Source organism: Giraffa tippelskirchi, chromosome 5 (genome assembly GCF_054371585.1).
Source record: "Giraffa tippelskirchi isolate mGirTip1 chromosome 5, T2T-mGirTip1v1.2.pri, whole genome shotgun sequence".
Lineage (NCBI taxonomy): Eukaryota > Metazoa > Chordata > Mammalia > Artiodactyla > Giraffidae > Giraffa > Giraffa tippelskirchi.
Genome location: NC_137279.1, coordinates 21,550,938 through 21,574,420, shown reverse-complemented (window position 1 = coordinate 21,574,420; position 23,483 = coordinate 21,550,938). Strand labels below are relative to the sequence as shown.

General features: G+C 47.3%; 1 protein-coding gene, 1 long non-coding RNA gene and 1 pseudogene across 8 annotated transcripts in view; 2 read left to right on the top strand and 1 right to left on the bottom strand.

Moving 5' to 3' along the window:
* BRINP2 (BMP/retinoic acid inducible neural specific 2) overlaps positions 1-19,458 on the top strand; it is a 226,972-nt gene extending 207,514 nt beyond the window's left edge. For all 4 annotated transcript variants that reach the window (XM_081493883.1, XM_081493884.1, XM_081493886.1 and 1 more), the window contains 4 exons: positions 9,105-9,210; positions 12,252-12,488; positions 15,174-15,396; positions 17,509-19,458. In XM_081493883.1, coding sequence (XP_081350009.1) covers positions 9,105-9,210; positions 12,252-12,488; positions 15,174-15,396; positions 17,509-18,625 — 1,683 coding nt within the window. In that variant the 3' untranslated portion in view covers positions 18,626-19,458. The remainder of the gene's footprint in view (positions 1-9,104; positions 9,211-12,251; positions 12,489-15,173; positions 15,397-17,508) is intronic.
* The window catches only part of LOC145507395 (uncharacterized), a 721,493-nt gene that overhangs the window by 24,851 nt on the left and 673,159 nt on the right, over positions 1-23,483 (bottom strand). For 2 of the 4 annotated variants that reach the window (XR_014054819.1, XR_014054823.1), the window contains 11 exons: positions 21,625-21,726; positions 19,988-20,118; positions 18,700-18,765; positions 18,471-18,590; positions 17,822-17,907; positions 16,803-16,891; positions 15,168-15,566; positions 13,108-13,212; positions 12,382-12,518; positions 8,106-8,210; positions 5,800-5,889 (listed from right to left, as the gene is read on the bottom strand). This is a non-coding gene — a long non-coding RNA (uncharacterized LOC145507395). Of the gene's footprint in view, positions 1-2,352; positions 2,599-4,686; positions 4,781-5,799; positions 5,890-8,105; positions 8,211-9,207; positions 9,248-12,381; positions 12,519-13,107; positions 13,213-15,167; positions 15,567-16,802; positions 16,892-17,785; positions 17,908-18,470; positions 18,591-18,699; positions 18,766-19,139; positions 19,200-19,987; positions 20,119-21,624; positions 21,727-23,483 lie in introns of those variants that run through there. The other 2 variants (XR_014054810.1, XR_014054815.1) reach the window with 2 other exon arrangements.
* On the top strand, positions 3,557-3,660 carry LOC145508002 (U4 spliceosomal RNA; annotated as a pseudogene).

Genomic DNA, 23,483 nt, shown 5'->3' with positions numbered 1-23,483 from the left:
GGAGGTGGGGAGGGCAGGGTATTAAAGGATCACCTACGTGGATGCTGAAGTCATCAGGAATGATTCAGATCTGTTTGTGGTAAGAAAGATGGTGATAAGCAAGCTAAACTCGGAAAATCCTTAGTGAGGGAGGAGTAACAAGAAAAACAGACCGTGACATGGAAGGGTAGTGAATGATAGTCCTGAGCGTTCTGACTTCAGAGGAGCCAAAGAAGCTTAGAGAGGAAGGAGGGCCATCGGTCCTAGAGAAGACTGTGGGGGAAGACATGTCCTCAGAAGCTGCTAAGTTGTGCTTAGAACAAAAAGGTGAGGCTGACTCTTGAGAAGAGATTGAGGTTATAGATGTTCTTGCCGAGGACTGATCATGATATTCAGAGGGCACAATGGAGTGTAAGTGGAGAGGAGGGGTCAGGTTAGGGGGTGTCCAGGGTCTGGAGTGAGAGTCTGAGAGGGGAGGAAGACGGATGTTCAGGCAGACTTAAGGTACATTTTGGAAGCTGGTATCTTAGCTTAAACTGATGAAAGAAGGACTGTAGTAGCACAGAGTGGGTTTTACCAAGAAGACAGAACTATGTAGAAGCCCCCTCTCTCTTCAGCCCTCTAGTGGGCTGTGTAAAAGTTGAAGAATTGGTCTTATCCATTCATGAAAGGCAGGCCTGGATGAATAACTCCATGGTCCCATAAATGTCCCTTTCTAGCCTTTGACCTGACCAACTTTTTTCTTTCTATATCATTCCTCCAGGGCCTCGCTGCCCATCTTAGATCTCTAGATCCATCACTAGAATCACTCCCTTGCATGTAATATCTTCAGCTCACTCATTGCCTCCTCTCCGTGCTCATGGCCATTCAGAACGTCAACTCTTACTTGATTTTCTTGCATAATTAGCCTTCCCATCCACATTCTCCACTCTGCTCCTTGATTCATCATCTATGCTGCTTCCCTGAGTACAAATCATATCATTCCACTGCTTAAAATCCTTCAGTGGTTCCTGACTATACATGGGGTACGGCTCAAAACCACCATCTCCCATCTAGGGAGGCAGTGTGATGCATGGGAATGAACCCAAGAGTCTGAGCTCAGCTCACGGCAAGGCTTTGAACAACTTGCCAAACTTCTCTGAGCCCCAATTAGTTCCTTCTAAAATCGTTGAACAATTAGAATAATTTCTACTGTGAAGGGTTTCTGGGAAGATCTAGTAAGAAAATATATAGAAAGCATGAGCAACTGGACCTTGAAAAGGAATAATTCTTCTGCTTAACAAGATGGGAAGGCAATTGAAGACCTACTATGCCTGTTGTCTTCTTAGTTTTAGCTCCAAGCAATCCTTTTACACTCTTCTCAACCCTTGCTTCCCCCGCCCCCTGCCGCAACCCTTCACTTAGCATTTATACCATTCTCTTGTGTTTCCCTTCCTCAGTGCCTGCTCCTTTTTGCTTGCAGTGGTGGTCTGTTTACTTGAGTGGCTCTTCCTACCCCTTCTTTGTTTGGCTCAAAAAGGTAACTCTTTCGTGAAGCCATTCCTGACTCCCAAGGTAGTTAAATGCCCCTCTTCATTATTCCAAGCATGCTTCCTTTATAGGGATTGCCATTTGAACTCAGTGCTCGTTAACAAGAGGACCTCTGAGTCTCTGAGGTCCTTAGGGGAGGGACTGGGTCTTAGGCATCTTTGGTTCGCAGTAGGAGTACAGAGCTTGCCACGTTATGGGTCATGAGTCAAGGTTTGTTGGGTGAATGAGTCACGGACCCCACTTTTCACAAAGGTTGGGTTCTTCTCAGTGTGTGTGCAACTGCATGTAAGCATGTTCAGTTGAAAGAAAAAGGTAACATGAATGTCAGGGTTGTCTGTTAAGAGGATTCTGGTGAAGGATACCACAGAGCTCTTAAGAACAAGACACTGGATCCAGTGTAGACCCATGGGCATAGTAAAAGGACAGTAACGCATCTCTACATTTTCATCTCTACCTGCTTCATCTTCCTGCTTCTCTAGTTCAAGTTCTTTCCTCTGTTTATTCTAGACTTTCTGTATGCCAGGGACTTTGGCCTGCATTTAGCTTTGTCTTGCTCTGAAGCTGACCCTGGCTGAACGTTACCTTTCTGTTTTATCTCAGCCAGTGCCATCAGGACAAAGACCCCTCTCTTGTTCATTGTAGCAGTCTCAGTTCTTGTTACATAGTAGGTGTTTTAGTTACTCTGAATTTCATAAGTCTCCATAATCACCCCTTACGTTTCGCCTCCCCTGCCCAGTATCATAGTTCTGCATTCCCCAGAGAAAGAACCTAGTTCAGGGTCCACCTTAGTCCAGCACAAAGAGTGGGGGTTCTGTAATCTCAGTCATGGCTTCCTGGACTTACCTCTTTGGCAAGGACTGTGGGTGACAGTGAGAGGTGGGCAGACACTGAAATCCACGTCTGTTATAGCACTGGTAGATGCACATCCTAGAACTAGAGTCGCTGTCCATCTCCTCCAAAGAGGGCCACCATCCTCAGAAGCCTAGTCTTGGAACTCAGTCACAGGTGGGATGCGAGATGACTGTTCAGCTTCCACAGGGCTGCTTGACCTGGAGTTACTTCTATTTGGGAGCATCATGGGTGCTCCCCCTGGGGTATATGGTTCAGAGAACCATGAAAAACAAGGCATTGAGTGTTTTATTCCATCTCTCACTATAACCCACAGAACTTGCTAAAGGGCATACCCGAGACTAGGGTGCAAAGGGAGGTGTTGGCGTCCCATCCCATGGCTCTGCTCCCTCCATATGGCTGACCTGGCCATTCCATCCTGATAGTAATGGTGTCCCACTGGCGACCACCTCTTTGCTTTACACAGCACTTGCAAATCCAGCCAGCATCCCCTGCGCCCCCCACCCCCCTGCAGTAGCACCCCCTTGCGAGCTCCAATTCTGCTGCTGGTGCTGCAGCCCCTGCCACCTGCTTCCTCTACTGAAGGCTCCTTTACAGGGGATGAGCTGGCTTCCAGTGCAGTCATTATTCTGGCTGGAGGTAGGTGGGGGTGAGGGGGTCTGCCCACCTGCTCAGCTTTGGTGAAGGAAAAACCCTTGAGTAAATCTGCCGGTTTCTTGTTTCTCTAAGCAAAGGTTCTCTTACTTTCTACCCTTTGTTAGCAACTTCTTTTCACTAACGGCAAGGAAGAGGCACCCTGCCCCCTTTTGTCTATCCAGCACATGCCCGAGACCCCACTGAACACCCCCCTCTGGTGCAAGGTTTGCCCTGGGCAGTACGTAGCTCTGATACAGGATGTGTCACATTAGACTGCAGCTGTTTCTACGCCTGTCTCCACCTCCCTACACACAACACCGGGGCTTAGGCAGCAGGGACTGTCATATGCATACAGTTCCAAGTCTCTTCACAGTGTTGGGCATGTGGTGAGACATTCACGAAAATGCCTGATAGGGGATGGCAGACTACTTGGTTTAATGGGAGACGAACTTCCTCAAGTGAGAAGACCAGGGACTGGGTTTCAGCCTTGATATTTGCTATTCCTGTGACCTTGAGACGTTAGTTATTGAACTCCATGGCCTAGATTTACCAACAACTATTTAGCTTTGCGCAGTGGCAGTATCGTAGCCAATGAGGTTTATCTGAGGTGCGATTATTGCTAATTGAAACCTAGATTTACCAACTATTTGACTGACCTGTACAGGACTAAGATTCAGCTGACATGGCCACATTGGTTATTAAATACTTCCATACAGGGTGGTGAGTCGTCTTCACCTAGTCTGTTCTGTGCCACTCTAACCACCTTTATCCCTCCCCTGGAACCCCAGGATCTCCCCAAATAGTAACCAGAGGACTGCTGTACCTTGGGATCATTGCACCTCACCATGGCCCTACAGCTGACACCTCTTCTGATTAGTGAGCACACTCCTGTCCTCCCTGCTGATACACACTGTGAATAACATATTGTGAATATCACCCCTTACTCTAGGATCAGGTAATACCAAGTGATATGGTTCACATGAAAACACTTTGCAAACTGGAAAAGGCTGAATACAGATTCATCCTATCCATAATTCCTGGGAAGGGGTAGGAGCCCAGAAGAGGGCAGGGGCATATTTTGTAGCTGTAGCTCGTGTGTGCGTGCTAAGTCACTGCAGTCGTGTCCAACTCTTTGCAGATCCTATGGACTGTAACCTTCCAGGCTCCTGTGTCCTAGAGATTCTCCAGGCAAGAACACTGGAGTTGGTTGCCAGGTCCTCCTCCAAGGGATCTTCCCCATCCAGGGATTGAACCCGCACCTCTTATGTCTCCTGCACTGACAGGCAGGTTCTTTGGCCCTAGCGCCATCTGGGAAACCCCAGTTGTCACTCACCCTCTACTTAATTGAAGGCTGAGGAAGGGCTTGGTGTGGGGAGTCTGCGAGGCTCATGAGCTGCCTGAAAAGAGCCCCCACACAAGTTTGCATAGACCTCAGGATGGCAAGAGGGAGCGGTTCTCATAAGTATCCTTAAAGTGGCTTGTCCAGATTTCTGCCTGCAGCAGCCTGGGATTCCATTTGCAGCTCTTTGAATCCCACACACTCTCAGCCATGCTTCTCTGGCCAGCCCTATTGCTCACAGTTAGAAGGCCATTTTACTGGCACTTAGCTGTGCAGCAAGCCAGCCCCCCTCCCCACCAGGTAGGATGAGAGCAGCCAGGGAGTCAAGGGCAAGGGGAGGAGAGCAGGCTCACCCGAATGAGGGTTTGCACAATCCGGCATTTATGGAAAATTGGATGTGCTAATGAACCCGAGATCCATCAGGGCTTTCTGAAGGCAGGATGGTTTCTGTCAACAGACCAATTAGCACACAATTATTTTCTCTTTCTGAAAGCTTATCTGAGGCTCTCTTTGAGCTGCACTTTCCATTACCTCTGCTGGCCCTCTTTATAATCCACCAAAGCTGTCTGCCTCTTCTACAGGGAGAGACACAGGGTTTCCTGGACCAGCCTGCCAGGGACTCTGGGACTTTCATCGCTTTGCAGGTGCAGGGGTCCTCGGCTCATCCCACTTGTCAAGTCAGTGCTCAGGCACCATCTGCAAGAGGACCCTCTGCAGCTTCCCTCCTCCTTCCCATCTCCTTGCTTCTCTGGGAGGTCAGAGGTGGCTCAGGGCAGAGAAGCCGTGGAAAGGGCAATGACTCTGGGATCTGGTAAAACCTGAGTGAGCCTTCCTCACTCATGGAGATCTGGCTTGAATCATTCCCTCTAACAAGAAATGAACAGGGGGATAGCAGTTTCTATCTCTTCCTTGTTCCCATCCTGTGCTGCAGTTAAGAAGAGCTACGCACACCCTTTCAATGACTCACCTAATTGATTGTTCTCTTTAGAATGGACCTTTGGAAACGGGCAAGTAAAGATCAGAAAATTGCATGGGAGCTGGCTGCAGAATGTTGAACAAGATGGTGGTGGGGTTGGGGAGGGGGGCAGATGAATCGGTGGTAGAGACGGAGGGACAGTGGTGGAATGAAAGAGTGGAAGGTTGCTGTGCTCTCTTCGCCCCCTCGGGAGTTGTCCTACTTCTGCATAAGGCGTGTAGCTTTCTCCCTGCCTGGACCTGATGCTGGTGAGTGTTCAACTCGGGAGTGGGCGGATAGAAAAGCCAGTTCAGAATTCAGTGACAGCGTGGTGGCCAGCTTACCTGGAGGCGGGGACAGGCAAACCTCCCAAATGCCACACACCCCCATCCCACTCTGTCTTTCAGCCCACTCCATTCCAGGAGAGACAGGCTTCCCCGAATAGCTGGGCTAGTCCTTGGCCACAGCTCCTATAGGAATTTTTGCACCATATAGATAAAGAAAGCTTTACCTTGAAATAATCCTAGTTCTGCCTTCCCACTGCTGTAGCCAGTCGCCAGCTCACTCAATACAGAGACATTATTCAGCACCAAGTGCCCACCTGTGGAGGGAGGCAGGCTCATGTGTAACACTGGGATTATGTCAGTATAAACATGTTTCCACTTGTCTGTAAACTCCTTATGGTAGTGACTGGCTCACTGTGAGTTTTGGATTCTCCTGGAATATTTCATAAATGAGGGAAAGAATGAATGAATGAATGAGTCAAATGAATCATAGCCCTGCAGCTGTGACTGACTGTGTGACCTTGAAGAAATCACTTAACCTATCTGGTCTTGATTTCCTCATCTGTAATCATAATATCTAAAGTCTTCTGATACAATGCATAAAATAGATAACTCATGAGAACATACTATATAGCACAGGGAACTCTATCCAATGCTCTGTGGTGACTTAAATGGGAAAGGAAATCCAAAAAAGAGGGGATATGTGTATATGTATAGCAGGTTCACTTTGCTGTACAGTAGAAATTAACACTGTGAAGCAAATATACTCCAATAAAAAAGTCTATACAATTTGTCTTATGCCATGTTCACCTTCTGCAGAGAGGGTAGATCACTAAAATGTTTTGGATGAGCTGGTCTGTTGACACTTGTTTTTTAGAGTGATGTTGTCTACATGGGTTTAACTCCGTTTTCTGCAGCCCTTTGATATGCCCTCACAGGAGACACTGGGGCCAGGAACTGAAGTCTAAGGATTCAGAAGTCAAAATCCTATCTCATCTACTCAATAGCTCTGAGTCTTTGGGCCCAGTAACTTCCTAAACCTTGTATCTTTCCCTGAAACATGATAGTAGTGTGACCTGTCTCAGAGTTAGTTAGTGTGAAGGTTAAATGGGATGATCTTGGAAACTAGAGGGGTTTCCTGCCTCTGTCATGGCCTTGATCCTGTTCCCCATCCAGGCTGGCTCTTGCTGCTTCTCATGCACAGGGTCTATTGCTTGTCCTGTAGTCTTTCTCTTCCAATTCTCCTCTTCCCTCTTATCCTTTAAGACCAATTTATGGATCACCTCCTCCATGAAGCCTTCTCAGACTACTTTAAGCGACAACGTTCTTTCCTTTCTCACTCTTCACTGTATTAGTATCACACCATCCCATCACTTCATGGCAAATAGATGGGCAAACAGTGGAAACAGTGGCTGACTTTATTTTGGGGGGCTCCAAAATCACTGCAGATGGTGATTGCAGCCATGAAATTAGAAGATGCTTACTCCTTGGAAAGAAAGTTATGACCAACCTAGACAGCATATTACAAAGCAGAGACATTACTTTGTCAACAAAGATCTATCTAGTTAAGGCTATGGTTTTTCCAGTAGTCATGTATGGATGTGAGAGTTGGACTATAAAGAAAGCTGAGTGCCGAAGAATTGATGCCTTTGAACTGTGGTGTTGGAGAAGACTCTTGAGAGTCCCTTGGACTGCAAGGAGATCCAACCAGTCCATCCTAAAGATTGGTCCTGGGTGTTCATTGGAAGGACTGATGTTGAAGCTGAAACTCCAATACTTTGGCCACCTGATGAGAAGAGCTGACTCATTTGAAAAGACCCTGATGCTGGGAAAGATTGAGGGCAGGAGGAGAAGGGGACGACAGAGGATGAGATGGTTGGATGGCATCACCGACTCGATGGACATGGGTTTGGGTAGACTCCAGGAGTTGGTGATGGACAGGGAGGCCTGGTGTGCTGCGGTTCATGGGGTTGGAAAGAGTTGGACACAATTGAGCAACTGAACTGACTGATCTCTCATTTGCTCTGTTCCATGTGTAGTTTTCAGGACTAACTATACTAAATTCTCTTTAACAATGTCACTTACACTTTGGAATTCACTGTGATAACTGGCAGATGATTACATCTCACACTATCAAGCCCATATGTTGTAGATCATGCCGCCCCTTCTTTTTCTGAGAGTACTTCCCCTCCATTCTCTTCCTGTCCATGTTTTACTCATCTTGAAGGAACAACTCAGTTGCTCTCTCCTCTGAAACTCCTTCCCTTGCTTAGAACTGCGCTTTCCTGAGGGCTCATTACGACACGTTGCCTCTTCTCCACCAGGAGATGTATCAATCACCTGTCTTCCCACAGGTTGTAACCTCCTGGAGGACACACAATATAACCTGTACATCTTTGTGCCCACCTCTCCACCCCTCAAAGCCTGAAACATATTACGCACACACACTCTAATTTATTGAGTACGTATTAGGTGCCAGCCACTGTGTTAACTGCTGTTGACAACCTCATGAGCAAAATAACTATGAGCTTACCTCTGTGGAACCTTTCATGTGTGGAGGACTCAGGCTTTAAATACTTGCAGGAAAGTATGGAAAACTCCAAGTCGTCTGCTTGCTGCAGAGCAGAGGTGCCTGGAGCTAGGAGAGAAGGTCAGAGGTATCAGAGCCAACTTCCTTGAAGAACTCTGAGAAAGGCACTCTATGAATGTTTGATAAATTGCAGGGAATTGAACAGTGGCTGCCCAATAAATACCAGTTGATTGGTTGATTGATTGTTGGCAGAGCCTCCAGAGATCCTGAAAAGAAAGGGCCTCAGGTCCCCATCAGTCTTATTACATAATTATTTCAGTGCATTTAAAGCTCCCCATTTTTCATCTCATACTTTAAACATCAGGGAAAAACCGATAGTCCAACTTTATAATATTTTAAAATGACTCTGTGGTGTTTTGGAATATTACATAGCTATAAGAGATTATGTATATTTAATATACTTATTAAAATATGCAGTAAGCCCACGGCTGATTTTCTCTAAGGATGTCTCAGTGCCGAGGTGGGACTTAAATGTTTAATATTAATAATAATACTCATAACTCATATTTCTCTAGTGCATTTCATCTTCGGGATCCCTAAAGCCTGTGAGCACCACATCAAGTGGCTACAGCTGGGCTGGCCAGTGGGCTGACAGCATCTGCATCTGGCCTCCTGTCTTCCTCTGGGGGAGGAGATGGGGGAACTCCAGTGAGGAGGCTCAGCTTCCTCTTCCTACACTGAGTTTCTTGTTTTCAGACACAAAGTCCCCCTGGGTCCTCTGAAAGGCTTCCACTTATGGACAGCTGCTGCTGCCAGCCCTACACCACTGATACTCCCTGTCTCAGAACAAGGGGAAAAGTGGCTTCATGCTCCCAGGGTAGGAAGAGCCGTGTCCTTCCTTGGGCCAGTCCAGGACACAGAGCCTGAGAATGGCTGACCGGAAGAGGGAAGTGCAAAGGGAAAGTCTCAGCTTGTTGTCTAAACCCGCCCTTCCTTCTCTAGGTCACGGAGACCAGGACTGGCCCCCTGGGCTGCAGCAACTACGACAACCTGGACTCAGTCAGCTCTGTCCTGGTACAGAGTCCGGAGAACAAGGTGCAGTTACTTGGTAAGGTATCTTGTGATGATTTTCACACTTTCCATAGCTGGTTTAAAAAAGAAAAAAAAAACACGTTTAGATCACCCAAAGGAAAAGGTCCTATCTACCCCATTTGGCTAAACCCTTCCAAAGACAAGAACTACCCCTAGTTCTGGGACCTGTAATAAACAACTTTCCATCACTCTTTGGAGAAAACTTCTGATATGGTTTACTTTACACCTCAACTATTGCTCAAACCACTCAACACATGAATCCTCCTACCTCCCAGTCCTGTCCAAGACCTCTGTCACTATCTTACAGCAAGAGCACACCCATCCTTCTATGCCTTGATCTAGCTGGGCAATCTCCCTTGTTGTCCAAAGAACCCTCTGCTTTATCCTAAGGACACAGTGGGGAACAGCTGGTCTTTGCAGAGTGATCATGGGACATCATCTCTAGCTCGACTAAGAGCTACACAAAATGTGGGACTACTGGTTATCCTGAGAATGGTCCCTACTTTTTGTTATTAGTCTGCATCCTTCCATGGGAGATCAAAGCCAGGAGAAGAGATTGAAAGGAATGGGAGCCTCAACCGGGGACAGAACAAGCAGAAACAGAAAAGCAAAAGGAACAGGAATGACTCTAGGTCTGGAGGCTGGGAGACAAGGGGATGCACTCAGGTGTCCCCCAAGCATCCCAGGGGCAGAGCTATATAGATGGAGTCAGAGCTGTTTGGCAGTGGGGAACGTTCATTCTTCTTAAGGCCTAACTGAATTGGACTCTGTTTAAGATATGATTGTCTTGGTATTATAAAATCAATAGCCCTCACCCAGGATCTACGATGACAAATTCCAGCCAACCTGAGTCAGACGCAATCCCTGAATGCTTTAGGCATCAAGAAGCACATAATAAAAAAGGAAGAAAAGCCTCCCTTCTTTAAAGCCTCGCAATGCAATTAGCATCCCTCTTCTCCTAGGTCCCTGGATGGGCTGGGTTTGTGTCTGGAAATTAGCGATGAGTGAAGTTCAGAGTGTCTAGTGGTTCATTTGGAATAGTTTATGCCATTTAATTTTATAGCCCATCACTCATGCAGACATTGCTCGGGGCACTTATTTTATAGCAATAGGAAATGTTATGGGGAGGAGGAGGGAGCTAATGGGGGAAGTGAAAGGAAAGGACTTGGAGAGGGGTGAGTGTGGGAAGCAACCACATATGGACAGGGTACATGAAGAGGGCTGCTGAAGTGCCACTGCAGGGACATCGTCAAGAAAGGAAAACGTAGGAGCAGTTCTGAACAGGAGTAGATCTCAAACAAGAGCAACAAACATCTACTGCAGCTGCAATTCTAAGTTTTATTTTAAGGTCTGCTGACACCGGGATACATCCTTTGGACTCTCTGATTTCCTGCCAAGGTCAAGGTGTGACGAAAAAGAGCTAGCGGATATTTGATGAAAGGGGAGCTCATCCCATCCAGAAGTCCTCTCGCCCCTCACTCTCCTGGCAGTGTCCCCTAGGGTCCCTATTCAGGGAGCCTCCTGCAGGTCTGACCTCGAACCTGGCCAGCTTGCATCCCAAGGCATGCCTGTGATTCATTCACCTCTTCATAGGCTTCCAACAGCCACCCTGTCTGGCTAGAAGCCATCTAGGAGTCTATCCTGCTGCTGATAAACCAGTATCCACCACTCCAGTGGTGCTAGTGGTAAAGAACTCGCCTGTCAATGCAGGAGACACAAGAGACATGGGTTCGATCTCTGGATTGGGAGAAGGGCATGGCAACCCACTCCAGTATTCATGCCTGGGAAATCCTATGGACAGAGGGGCCTGGTGGGCTACAGTCCACAGGATTGCAAAGAGTCAGACATGACTGAAGCGACTTCGCAAGCAGGCACCACAGATGGGTAGGAAAACTGAATCTTGGAGTAACTGAGTGGATTATATTCAAGACCAGAGGCAGCTAATTAGAAAAGAGAGCTGAGAGGCATTCATATCTAACTTGGGGCATCTACCACCACCTTGCTTTCAAATTTCCTCAAGAGTGAAAGCCTGACATGGGCAGCCAGTCCCAGTTGTGCGGTAGGACCCAAGGGGACAAGGGCACAGTCTGACACCAAGCTGGCTCTACTAGCACTGTGACTTGGGCAGACCACTGTGCTCATGAGGATTGGACTTCCTCACCTGTAAGAGCCTCGGGATGACCACAAGTGTTACCTGCAGTCATATATGGGAAGTAGTACTTGGTGTCATACCTGGCCACTACATACCCACAATACTGTCCCTACCTCCTAAGCAAGGCAGCCTCCTTGGTCTTCAGGGCTAAGGTGGGAGGCCCAGGAGGATCAGCATTCAGTAATATCCTAGGAGGCCTGCTGCTCATCTCAGAGAAGTTAGAGATAGAATGGTTCTTGGAGGCAGAGCAAAAAGTCCAACAAGGCTTGATGATTTTCCCCTATGAGGACTCTGCTGCTAAGTCGCTTCAGTCGTGTCCGACTCTGTGCAACCCCAGAGACAGCAACCTACTGGGCTCCTCTGTCCCTGGGATTCTCCAGGCAGGAACACTGGACTGGGTTGCCATTTCCTTCTCCAATACATTTAAGTGAAAAGTGAAAGTGAAGTCACTCAGTCGTGTCCAACTCTTCACAACCCCATGGACTGCAGCCTACCAGGCTCCTCCATCCGTGGGATTTTCCAGGCAAGAGTACTGGAGTGGGATGCCATTGCCTTCTCCAATGAGGACTCTAAGCTCTTCCTTTATCTGAAACACCATTGCATTTCCATCCTAGAAATGCTGACGTGTAGCCAAGAAGCCCATTCATATGATAGGCACATTCTCAATTTGGCTGATGTGAGGGTTCAACTAAGCCTTGAGCTTTGATGTACCCCATCTGTCGCAGGGGTAGCAGTAACCCTCTGTCCCAGCCAGCTCAGCAGGATCAGGCCTGGGGTGCCCACCCTTGGACCCAGGATGCACAAATCAGCCGAACTCCAGCCGGGGACTCTGCAGCCTCAGGTGAGGGAAAGTGAGTACCCACTGGTCCCGCCCGGCAGTTTCCCCTGATACATCTCTTCCTTAGGCCTGCAGGTGCTGCTGCCCGAGTACCTGCGTGAGCGCTTTGTGGCCGCTGCACTCAGCTATATCGCTTGCAGCTCCGAGGGCGAGCTCATCTGCAAGGGGAATGACTGTTGGTGCAAATGCAGCCCTACCTTCCCAGAATGCAACTGTCCTGACGCCGACATCCAGGCCATGGAGGACAGCCTGCTGCAGATCCAGGACTCCTGGGCGACTCACAACCGGCAGTTCGAGGAGTCAGGTGAGCAGTGTGTTGGCCCAGATTTTCTCCCTGGGAGTGGGAGGAGGCCATGAGGTACTCTACAGGACACTCAGCTTGGTTCCTGACTCAGCCACGTCACTGGTCTGTGACCTCCAGCAGGTTATATCACCACCCCAAGTCTCAGTCGTTTTCTTTTGTTGTATATGCAAATAGACCTTATACCTACCAAAGAGATGCATTTTAAGCACCTGATAAGCTAAGGTAAATATAATCAAGGGCATAGACCTCATCTATCTTGTTTGCCACAGATTCCACAGTGCCTGCACGTTAGGTGCACAGTGAATATTTGTTGAGTGAGTGAGGTGCATAGCACGTTCCTAGGAGTCACTAAGTTCATGCTGGTGACTGCTTAGTGCAGGTATAACTGATATCAGTGTCACCTTGAGACTTAGATTCAGAGGACTGGGTTTTGAGTTCTTATTCTGTGTTATGGATTGAATGTTTGTGTCCCTGCCCCCCAATTCATATGTTGAAAATCTAATGCCCAAGGTGATGGTATTAGGAGGTGAGGACCTGGGGAGGTGATTAGGTCATGAGAGCAGAATCCTCATGAAGGGGACTGGCACTGTATAAAAGGGGCCCCAGAGAGATCCCTTACCTCTTCCACCACCTTAGCACCCAGCAGGAATTCGGCTATTTGCAGCTCAGACGAAGACCTTCACCAGAACCTGGCCACACCCTCTTGACCTTGGACTTCCAGCCCCTGGAAATACAGTTTGGTTGTTTATAAGCCATCCATTCTGTTGTATTTTGCTGTAACATCTTGGGCAGACCTAATACTCTCTATTACTGACCCTTTGTATGACTTTGATTTAGCCATGCAGCCACTCAGTTCCTCCATTTCTTCATTTGTAAATGTAGGAAAATGATAGTAATTGGTGGATGGATGACTCATATGGAACAATGTGGATAAAATTATAAAGAAATCTGCATGATATACATTTCACTACTATATGAATAATAGTTATGTGGATATGTCTCAGAAAACAATAGTGGCTAAAACAAGGCAAATGAAAAAGGCTATGTGTTACATATTTATATTTATGTAATACTTATATATAATACTATAATATAATAAATTAACATAATGCATATTTAGTACTATTTATTTGATGTTTAAAAACATACTAGCCAATGCTTAATATTTTCATGGATAAATGTATTCATAGAAAATGTTAAAAAATATACAATAATGATAAAACATTCAAGAGAGTAGTTACATCTAGATAAAGACAGAGGGGAAGTTTAGGGCCTTCAAGTATATTTGCTTTCAAAAAAAATCTGAATTCAGTATAGCAAGATGGCAAGATCTAGGTGGTGGACTTGTGGGAGTTTATTTTGTTATTCTCTGTGCCATTTTGTATACTTAAGTGTTTTATAAGAAGAACTATGCACATACTAGTTGTTAATGTCATTACTAGGTGTGATTTTTTTCCAGTCATCTGGGTGGGGATGAAGAACCAGGGGCTGGAGAAATCAGAATGAGTGGAGGACCCAGGCACTGCCAGCTCAAGTCTTAGACAAGGTATTCAGTAGCTGAGGAGAATAGCAACCCTGGCTGCATTGGACCAGTGGTGGTGGCATTAGGATGGTAGTATGGGTAGGTAGTTAAGATACTAGTGGGATGCTTGAGTATGTAGGCAAGGACTTTGGGCTTTCAGCACTATGAATTACTGCTAATGGGTGAAGGAGGGCTATTCGGACCCCTGTCTGGAGACCTGATGGCTGCAGGTCCCAGGTAAAAGCAGATTTGTGGACAGAGATCAGAGCATGTCTTCAGAAAACACATTGTTTCCAGGAAGCTCTGAGGAGAACTCAGACTTGTAGTAGGAGCTAAGAACCAGAAAGCACTCTGCTTCTGGATTAACTTCAAAAAAGTATGGATATCTAGCAAAGGTGTATGTGTTAGTCGCTCAGGCGTGTCCGACTCTTTGCAACCCCACAGACTATAGCCTGACAGGCTCCTTTGTCCATGGGATTCTCCAGGCAGGGATACTGGATGGCTTGCCATTCCCTTCTCCAGAGGATCTTCCCGACCCAGGGATCGAACCCTGGTCTCCTGCATTGCACGCAGACTCTTTACCGTTTGAGCTACAGGAAGTCCTTAATATGGTCAAGGGGTGAATCTCAAAAGAGAGGAAGGATGTGCTAGAGTCAGAGAGAAGGATGTTGGGGGGAGAGGCTGGTCTCAGGAACTGAAAGCCTTCTAAGACTTCTGAGGTGGGTGTTCTGTCTTCTGTGCCCACATTTGCCAGTCTTGCCCAGCCTCACCTTAACCAGTGCCTCACACCTTCCCTAAGGGGGCTGCGGTGTGATCCAAGAAGGTTGTGCATAATTTATAAGGACGTATTAATGGCAAAAGAGATGCATCCTAAGGTCACTGGCCACATGGGTGGTGAGAGATGTGTTTTGAAATTCAGAAGCATATTAGAGATAGGATGGAGGGGAAAGAATCCCAGAGCCTTATCTTATGGTATGTCAATCATTTCTCAATAAAGCTGTTTGAAAAGAAAGAAATCAAAAGTCCTGGGAGAATGGTGTGAAGCCTCCTGCTTCATACAGTGATGGATGGGCAAGCTGGGTCTTAGGGGAAGGGGATGGCTCTTGCCCTCCCAGGGTTTGCAGGGCACCCCCTCAGCTCAGCCCGTGTGTCCTTACCCACAGAGGAATTCCAGACCCTGCTGAAGCGGCTGCCGGATGACAGATTCCTGAACTCCACAGCCATCTCCCAGTTCTGGGCAGTGGACACCAGCCTCCAGCACCGCTACCAGCAGCTGGGAGCCAGCTTGCGAGTGCTGTTCAAGAAGACCCATCGCATTGTCCGTCGGCTCTTCAACCTCTGCAAGCGCTGTCACCGGCAGCCCCGCTTCCGTCTGCCCAAGGAGAGGTGAGCACCCCTGTGTCTGAGCCAGAGCCACACCATTCACGACAGTGGCTGAGGCCCTGGAGGGCCCCTGTCCAACACGGCAGAGCTGGGAGTGCTAACCCACAGGTGGCCTTTCAGAGGCTCCCATTATCTTGACCTACTTGCACTTCATTCTCAATTATGAGATGTGTCTGAAGTGGAAAAAAAAGAGAAGCTAATTTTACTCTTATATAAATTATAGGTCTGATGTTGAAGCTGAAACTCCAATACTTTGGCCACCTCATGTGAAGGGTTGACTCACTGGAAAAGACCCTAATGCTGGGTAGGAGTGGGGGCGGGAGGAGAAGGGGACGACAGAGGATGAGATGGTTGGATGGCATCACCGACTCGATGAACATGGGTTTGGGTAGACTCCGGGAGTTGGTGATGGACAGAGAGGCCTGGCGTGCTGCAATTCATGGGGTCGCAGAGAGTCGGACACGACTGAGTGACTGAACTGAACTGAAATTATAGTCGATTTGAATGTTACTCTAATAATACTCTAATTCTCACTCACTTATTTCCATTTTAATATATCTTTGAGGAAAGAAAAGGGTGGAGTTAAAGCTCACACACCGATTATGTATGATGAGAAACACAGACATAGATCATTTCCAACAGCGACTCTGCTCTGGGTCACAGGAGCGAAGGGAGCTGAGGCCCTGTGTCCTTAGGAACAGAGGGGGCTGGGTCATCACAGGCCTTCAAGCATCCATCACTCATTCACACATGCATTCAACTAGCTTTTGTTGAGCCCACCTTGTATGGCCTAAGATTAAGCAGTGAGGGTATTTGTTAATTGGGAAGATATAATATATAGGAACATCAAGACTAGAAAAGTATCACTATGCAGCAGCTACTTAAATTCATGTTGCGTGCTCAGTAGCTTCAGTTGTATCAGACTCTTGTGACCCCATGGACTGTAGCCCACCAGGCTCCTCTGTCCATGGGGAATTCTCCAGACAAGAATACTGGAGTGGGTTGTCATGCCCTCCTCCAGGGGATCTTCCTGACCCAGGTATTGAACCGGCATCTCTTATGTCTCTTGCACTGGCAGGCAGGTTCTTTACCACTAGTGCCACCTGGGAAGCCCAAATTCATGTTGGTAGAACATCAATCAAAGACATGTCCTAATAATAGCAAAGGTCCAAGAGAAAAGCCACCTGGGAGAAGGACGTCTTGACCAGATTGTCCAGGAGGAGATGAAAGTGGGCTGGTACTTGTGAGCCAGAGCCTTCCAGGAGAGGGTGCTGCCCTCACAGGAACCCAGAGGTGCACCTCTAACTGAGGCACAGGTGACAAGGGACACATGAGTGGAGAGGACAAACCAGCAAGGGCTTTTGAGAAAGGTTCTTTCTTCCCCCAAGAAATAGTTAGGAAATGCTTACCAGGCACCAGGAACAATCCTAGTTTCTGAAGATGTGTTGGTGAAGAATGCAGTGTCCCTGCTCTTGTGGCATTTGCAGGGGAGCCATCTCTGAACAAATCAATGGTAAACAAACACAATCCATTTTGATACTGATCGTGGCTGTGGATCACATTAAAGCAGCGTGATATGACAGAGAGTGGCTGGGTGGTGCTTTTGAGGGGAGTCACGGAAGACTCTTTGAGGAGGTATCATAAGAACTGAAATCTAAATCTTAAGAGAGGGAGCCAACCATAGAGAAGTCCTGTCCTTGATGGGAGAGTTCTGGAAAGGACAGATCTGGACTGTGAAGAGGGAAAGAGGTGGACACATCATTGGGAGGTTTGGAGAGCCAGTTGTTGGAAGATCTTACGCAAGAGGCTGAAAACTAGATTGGATATGGAAGACGTTGAACTATCCTGTAGGCTTTTGAATGAGGGAATGAGGTGGTACCTGGGAGGGAAGAGTGCAAGTTTGACGTCAGACCTTTCTGATGCTGATCCATCAGACACCCAGCTCCACGCCTTACTGATCATCCCAAAGTGGTACAGTAGGGTTTCCATCATTCAGAGAACCTGGGGCTTTTACCTTCCTCATCAACTTCCCTATTAGCCTCCTGGCACCCTCAGGGAAGCAGCAGTGTGTGGCTTCCTATGCCTCTTGTTTCATTTCTGTCTCCCCTCTCACAGGTCCTTGCCCTACTGGTGGAACCGTATCCAGTCCCTCCTCTACTGTGCGGAGAGCACCTTCCCTGGCACTTTCCTGGAACAGAGCCACAGCTGCACCTGCCCCTACGACCAGTCTTCCTGCCAGGGCCCCATCCCCTGTGCCTTGGGCGAAGGGCCCGCCTGCGCCCACTGTGCCCCGGACAACAGCACCCGCTGCGGGAGCTGCAACCCGGGCTACGTGCTAGCCCAGGGGTTGTGCCGCCCCGAGGTGGCCGAGTCCCTGGAGAACTTTCTGGGGCTGGAGACGGACCTGCAGGACCTGGAGCTGAAGTACCTGCTGCAGAAGCGTGACAGCCGCATCGAGGTCCACTCCATCTTCATCAGCAACGACATGCGTCTAGGCAGCTGGTTCGACCCCTCCTGGAGGAAGCGCATGCTGCTCACCCTCAAGAGCAACAAGTACAAGCCTGGGCTGGTGCACGTGATGCTGGCCCTGTCCCTGCAGATCTGCCTCACCAAGAACAGCACCCTAGAGCCTGTCATGGCCATCTATGTCAACCCCTTTGGGGGCAGCCACTCTGAGAGCTGGTTCATGCCCGTGAGTGAGGGCAACTTCCCTGACTGGGAGAGGACTAACGTGGATGCAGCCGCCCAGTGCCAAAACTGGACTATCACCTTGGGCAACAGGTGGAAGACCTTCTTTGAGACGGTCCATGTTTACCTACGGAGCCGAATCAAGTCCCTGGATGACAACTCCAACGAGACAATCTACTACGAGCCCCTGGAGATGACCGATCCCTCCAAGAACTTGGGCTACATGAAAATCAACACCTTGCAGGTCTTTGGTTACAGCCTGCCCTTTGACCCGGATGCCATCCGGGACTTAATTCTCCAGTTAGACTACCCATACACACAAGGCTCCCAGGACTCTGCCCTCTTGCAGCTCATCGAGCTTAGGGACCGGGTCAACCAGCTTTCTCCACCTGGCAAGGTCCGGCTTGACCTTTTCTCCTGCTTGCTCCGGCATCGGCTCAAGCTGGCCAACAACGAGGTGGGCAGGATCCAGTCTTCTCTGAGGGCTTTCAACTCCAAGCTGCCAAACCCTGTGGAGTATGAGACCGGCAAACTCTGTAGCTAATGGGGGACCCACTCCAGCGCCGGGTAGGGAAGGGACCCACGAATCCGGGGTGCGGAGATCATCCAAGCCCTCACCTTAGTGCCAACAGGGTGCTCCCTGAAGACTGTCAGCACTCAGCAGATGGGACCTCGGGGCTTGGACTGAAGCAGGCGGGAGAGAGAGAAACAGTCACTGCACACATGCACAACGCACGTGCGCGCACACACACAGACACACACACACACACACTCGCACCAGGAGGCGACCACTCAGCAGCCCTGAAGCTGTAAAGTCGGTGCTTTCTCAAATGAATGCAGTTGAAGGAGAGGAGCCAAGGGAGAGATTCAGTAAAAGAACCAGCCAAACCCAGCAACACACAAATCCTTGAAAGTGATTCTTATCATTTAAGAGAGCAAGAACAACAGTGGGAGGGGTAGGAACACCACCTCCCCCTCTGTGGAGTCACTTTTGTATTCTTTTTAACCAGATTTCTTAAAATGGCACTGTTTCGTGATTCCCCCACATTGGTTCTTACTTTTTTGTATGCTGCCTCCACTGCGCTCTCCAGACACGGACTGCTCCTCAAGCTGGCTCCCTCGAGAAAGAAGCGACACCCACAGAGGACCGCTCAGGGCAGGCAGGCAGCCGTGTTTCCCAGCCCCTCCCTCAGCTCCTCTGCTTCCTTGACCCCCCCAGTTGCAGGGCCTGGCTGCCTCCATGTTCTGCTCATGGTCCAGCCAGAGCGCCTCTTCCAACAGCATCTGTTCTGTCCAAGAAAGCAGCTCTGTCAAGTTAGAGACCATGTAGAGGGAAATGTTTTTTTTTTTTTTTTAAGAAAAAAGAAAAAACAAAAATATTTATTTTGTGATTGTTTTTCTTGTCAATCAGCTCCAGTCACATGAACATAGGAGGTAAAACTGACCTGGTTTAATACATATATTTTTTAAAAAGACCTTTTTTAGGGGAAAAATGAGAGCAAAAAGAAGAAAAGGATAGTTTGCTGGGCTGCTTGGATTTTTAAAAATTGCTCTGTGTGTGACATGTGGGTGTCCCATAGATGGAGGATATTGCTGTGTAGGAGGCTGGCTGATTAGCGAGCACACAAGTGAAGGCATGTCTGGCTTGACTGTGTGAGAGAGAGAGAGACAGAGAGGTTGAAATGGCAATCCAATAAAGACTGGAGTGAGGCAGAACTCTTTCAGAGAATTATCTGGCTCATCCCACACCTTCTATCCCAGGTGCGAGGGCTGACACAGGTCCTAGAACCAAGACCACCCACTATCAGAAGAGTATGAAAGCTTTTACTTTCTAGGAAAACTGCAGCCATTGGTCTAGGGTAGGTGCCTGCTGGGGCCGAGGTCGGGGGGGCTCCCCTTTGCTCACCATGCTGCGGACATCAGGAGAATTTTTCATACTCTGCATCTTATGGTCTGGGATCTCCTTTTGCTAAAATTGGGAAGCATGCAGCTACAGCCTTGGTTTTCTCCCTTCTGTTTGATGACTACTTCCCCAGCCTAAAAAGCAGGTTTGACATATCACACAGAATAATTCATCGTTCTCCCTTAGTGCCTCCCTCAGGTGGTATGAGAAGCATTTCATAGCAAATCTTTTGGAGAACCAATTCCCTGTCTATTCTCCACATGATCCAAGTACAATGTGTAGGTATGACAACCCCCATTTTATTCAGGCAAAAGTCACCAGGTACATACTAAGTACCTCATTCCCTATCTGTGGTACATCTCGGTTGGTACAAAATAAACTGGGAGACAGGATGGTCATGTCTCTCTGCCCAGGGCCGTCTACATTTATTGTTGTATAGAGAGAAGAATTCAGCATTCTATTACTGTACCATCAATCCAAGAGGACCTGAAATCCTTGGTAGACATAAGCAGCCTAGGGCATTTCTGTCTTTACAACTCCCCTAAAGGCTTTTAGTGTAGAAATCCAGAGTGAGGGAATGATAATGGGGACGAACACAGGTATTGGGTGCCTATTAATGCTTCAATCACTGCTTGCTTCTGGGAGTTTGTATCAAGTTCCTCTTCTGTGGAACATGGAACCAGCTGATGTCATTTTCATCAGTGGGGGTGTTGATGTGCCAGAGCAGTGTGCTTTTGTTGAGAAAGGGATTGCAACTGGTTGTAAGGCTTTGATAGCTTTTCTGGATGGGGTTTCAGAGGTGTAAGGCAGATAGGAGAGTCTGGTTGTCTACATGCCATAGGAATGGGTGGGCAGAGGGTTTCACCTACAAATGAAAGGCACATCATGCACAGCAATGTTCAGAGTGTGGAGGAGAGCAATCGAGAAAGTGTTGTGCACAAAATTAGCAGTTGGATCCTCGGTAGCATGAAGGTCATTGTCCCAGTGGGAACTGAGTCAGTACGTGAGGGCTCACGTCCCACCTGAGCCAGTGTCCCAGCTGAGGGTGGGGGAGACTTCAGCTGCCAGTCTCTAAATTGGAGAGCAGACCAGGGAAGAGCCCACCTACAGGGTTATTAGGAAGGATGCTACATTTCCTTATCTCAGACTCCTTATCTTAGGAAAGCTCTGGGAAGATTCTGGTGTGACATGGTTTTAGAAATATATGCATTCACTTACAAAGATTTCCACATCTTGCCTGCTTCAAGGTTTAAACCATGAAGCTGAGTGTATCAACTCCATCTAAAAGTAGTATTTGATTTTGTTGTTTGGTTGCTAAGTTGTATTTGACTCTTTGTGACCCCATGGACTGTAGCCCACTGGGTTCCACTGTCCATGGGACTTACCAGGCAAAAATACTACAGTGGATTGCTATTTCCTCCTCCAGGAGATCTTCCCGACCCAGGGATTGAACATGTGTCTCCTGCACTGGGAGGCGTATTCTTTACCACTGAGCCACCAGGGAAGCCCAAAAGTACTATTACAGGTTGGTAAGTATTTAGGAGTGCCATCTGAGCCAAGAAGTAAGCACCATATTGATAGAAGGCCTAAAAGACATTACTAATTATAGTAGTAGACAAGTTTATATTTGACCTACTCACCTGTTATCTGTGATGGATGCCTGAGGCCTCTGTTCTGAGACAGTGATGGGGTACCTGGTATAGAAGAGCTTGGATCAAAGCAGCAGACCAAAGACTCAGCTTCTAAAAGGCAGGTGGGAAGAAGAGGGAGAGTAAAGGATGTGTAGGTTTTCTTACAAGGCTTTTAAAGGCTTGAATTCAGTATGTGTTTCTCAGACAGCTAGGCTGAGAAATGCCGTAATAAGGAAAGGCTATCCCCAAATGTTTGCCTGAAGAGTCTACAATAATCAGAAGATGTGACTTACCTATTCTCAGACACAGTTGCAAATAAAGAATCGTCACTAATTAATCAGTACTAGGTTGTCAATGCTGGTGAACTCATTGTGGAATTAAAAGCCAAATCACAATTCAGTTAGTGGATATAACAATTGGAAATTCAAGCTTTAATTGTAACCCCTGAAGAACGAATACATCAAATGCTAATCTGCCCTAATACTTGAGACTAATACCACTAACACTACATTATATATTTAACACCTTCTGCTGATAATATAATACATACTCATGCATCCATAGCCAAAAACAGAAATGAAGATTGCTTCTAATACTGGGTATCAGATATAGTTCAGATCTGGTTCCTGATATGAAATATGAAAATAGTGAAATTTTTCTAAATTTCACTAAATATGAAAATAGTGGTCATGATGGGCAGAACTGCCTTGAGTGGACAGAAGACATTGCCTACATGGTTGTCTTGCCCCAAAATAGCATTTCTAGTATCTGTAATTTCATCATGTAAGTTTATTCTCTTGCATACAAAAGAGACCATTTTGCTATTATATTTTGTTAAAAATAAAATACGCTGAGGAAGAAATAGTCAAGTTCAGCTCAATGGCAAACTAGAGGATTAGATTTTTGGAATTGGAAGTTTTTTAGAGGTCATCCAGTCTACTGATTTCTGACATGAGGAAGAGGTGATGAAACTTTGCCAAGGTTGTATCTATTAACAAGACTAGGAATAGCGGTTGAATCTGCTTTCTCTACGTCTCTCTCTGCCAGTAAATGACATCTGCATCTTAGGAGATGACAAGGATCCAGTTCAGGGCTTGGAAGTATGAGGGTGGAGAAGCAAAGACCATTTGCCGGAAAGCAGAGGAGGACTACTAAAAGGGAAGAATGGGACTTCCCTAGTGGCCCAGTGGTTAAGAATTTGTTTTGTAATGCAGAGAACGCAGATTTGATCCCTGGTCAGGAAACTAAGGTCCCACATGCCACAGGGCTGCTAAGCCCATGCACTGCAACTAGAGAAACCCCTGTACACTGCAATGAAGACCCAGCATAGACAAAATAAATAAATAGGTAAAAGAATCCTTACATCTTTTCCTGGGATTGTTTCTAGCAAAAATAATCAGTGGCTATAACAAGTGAAAGAGAAAAGACTTAAGTTTCTCCCCTGGGAAACTCTAAACACAGAGTAGACATTTTCCATCTGAGATGGAGGGATGAACTTTCTAGCTTCCTGATGACTCTATCAGCTCAGTGGTTTTTAATTACAGCATCTTGTCACTAATTAGACTTTGAATATCTTTACAAATCTGATAGTTTCTGCAAAACATCTCCCATGTAAAGGTTAGAGGCATCTGGGTACCACTAACCTCCAAAGGCCTTAAACTATATAATCACCATGGCAACACTCTGCTGTGCACTGAGAGTCCTTGCTTCTTGCAGAAGCCGTCCAAGACACAAAACTAAGGCCTGCACTCCAGATCTGGAAAGATAAGATGGGAAAATTCAGGTGGTATGACTAGACTGAAGACACATACCCTTCTTCTGGTTTCTTATTCTGGTTCTGCCACCAGCCAGCTCTGTAACTGTGGACA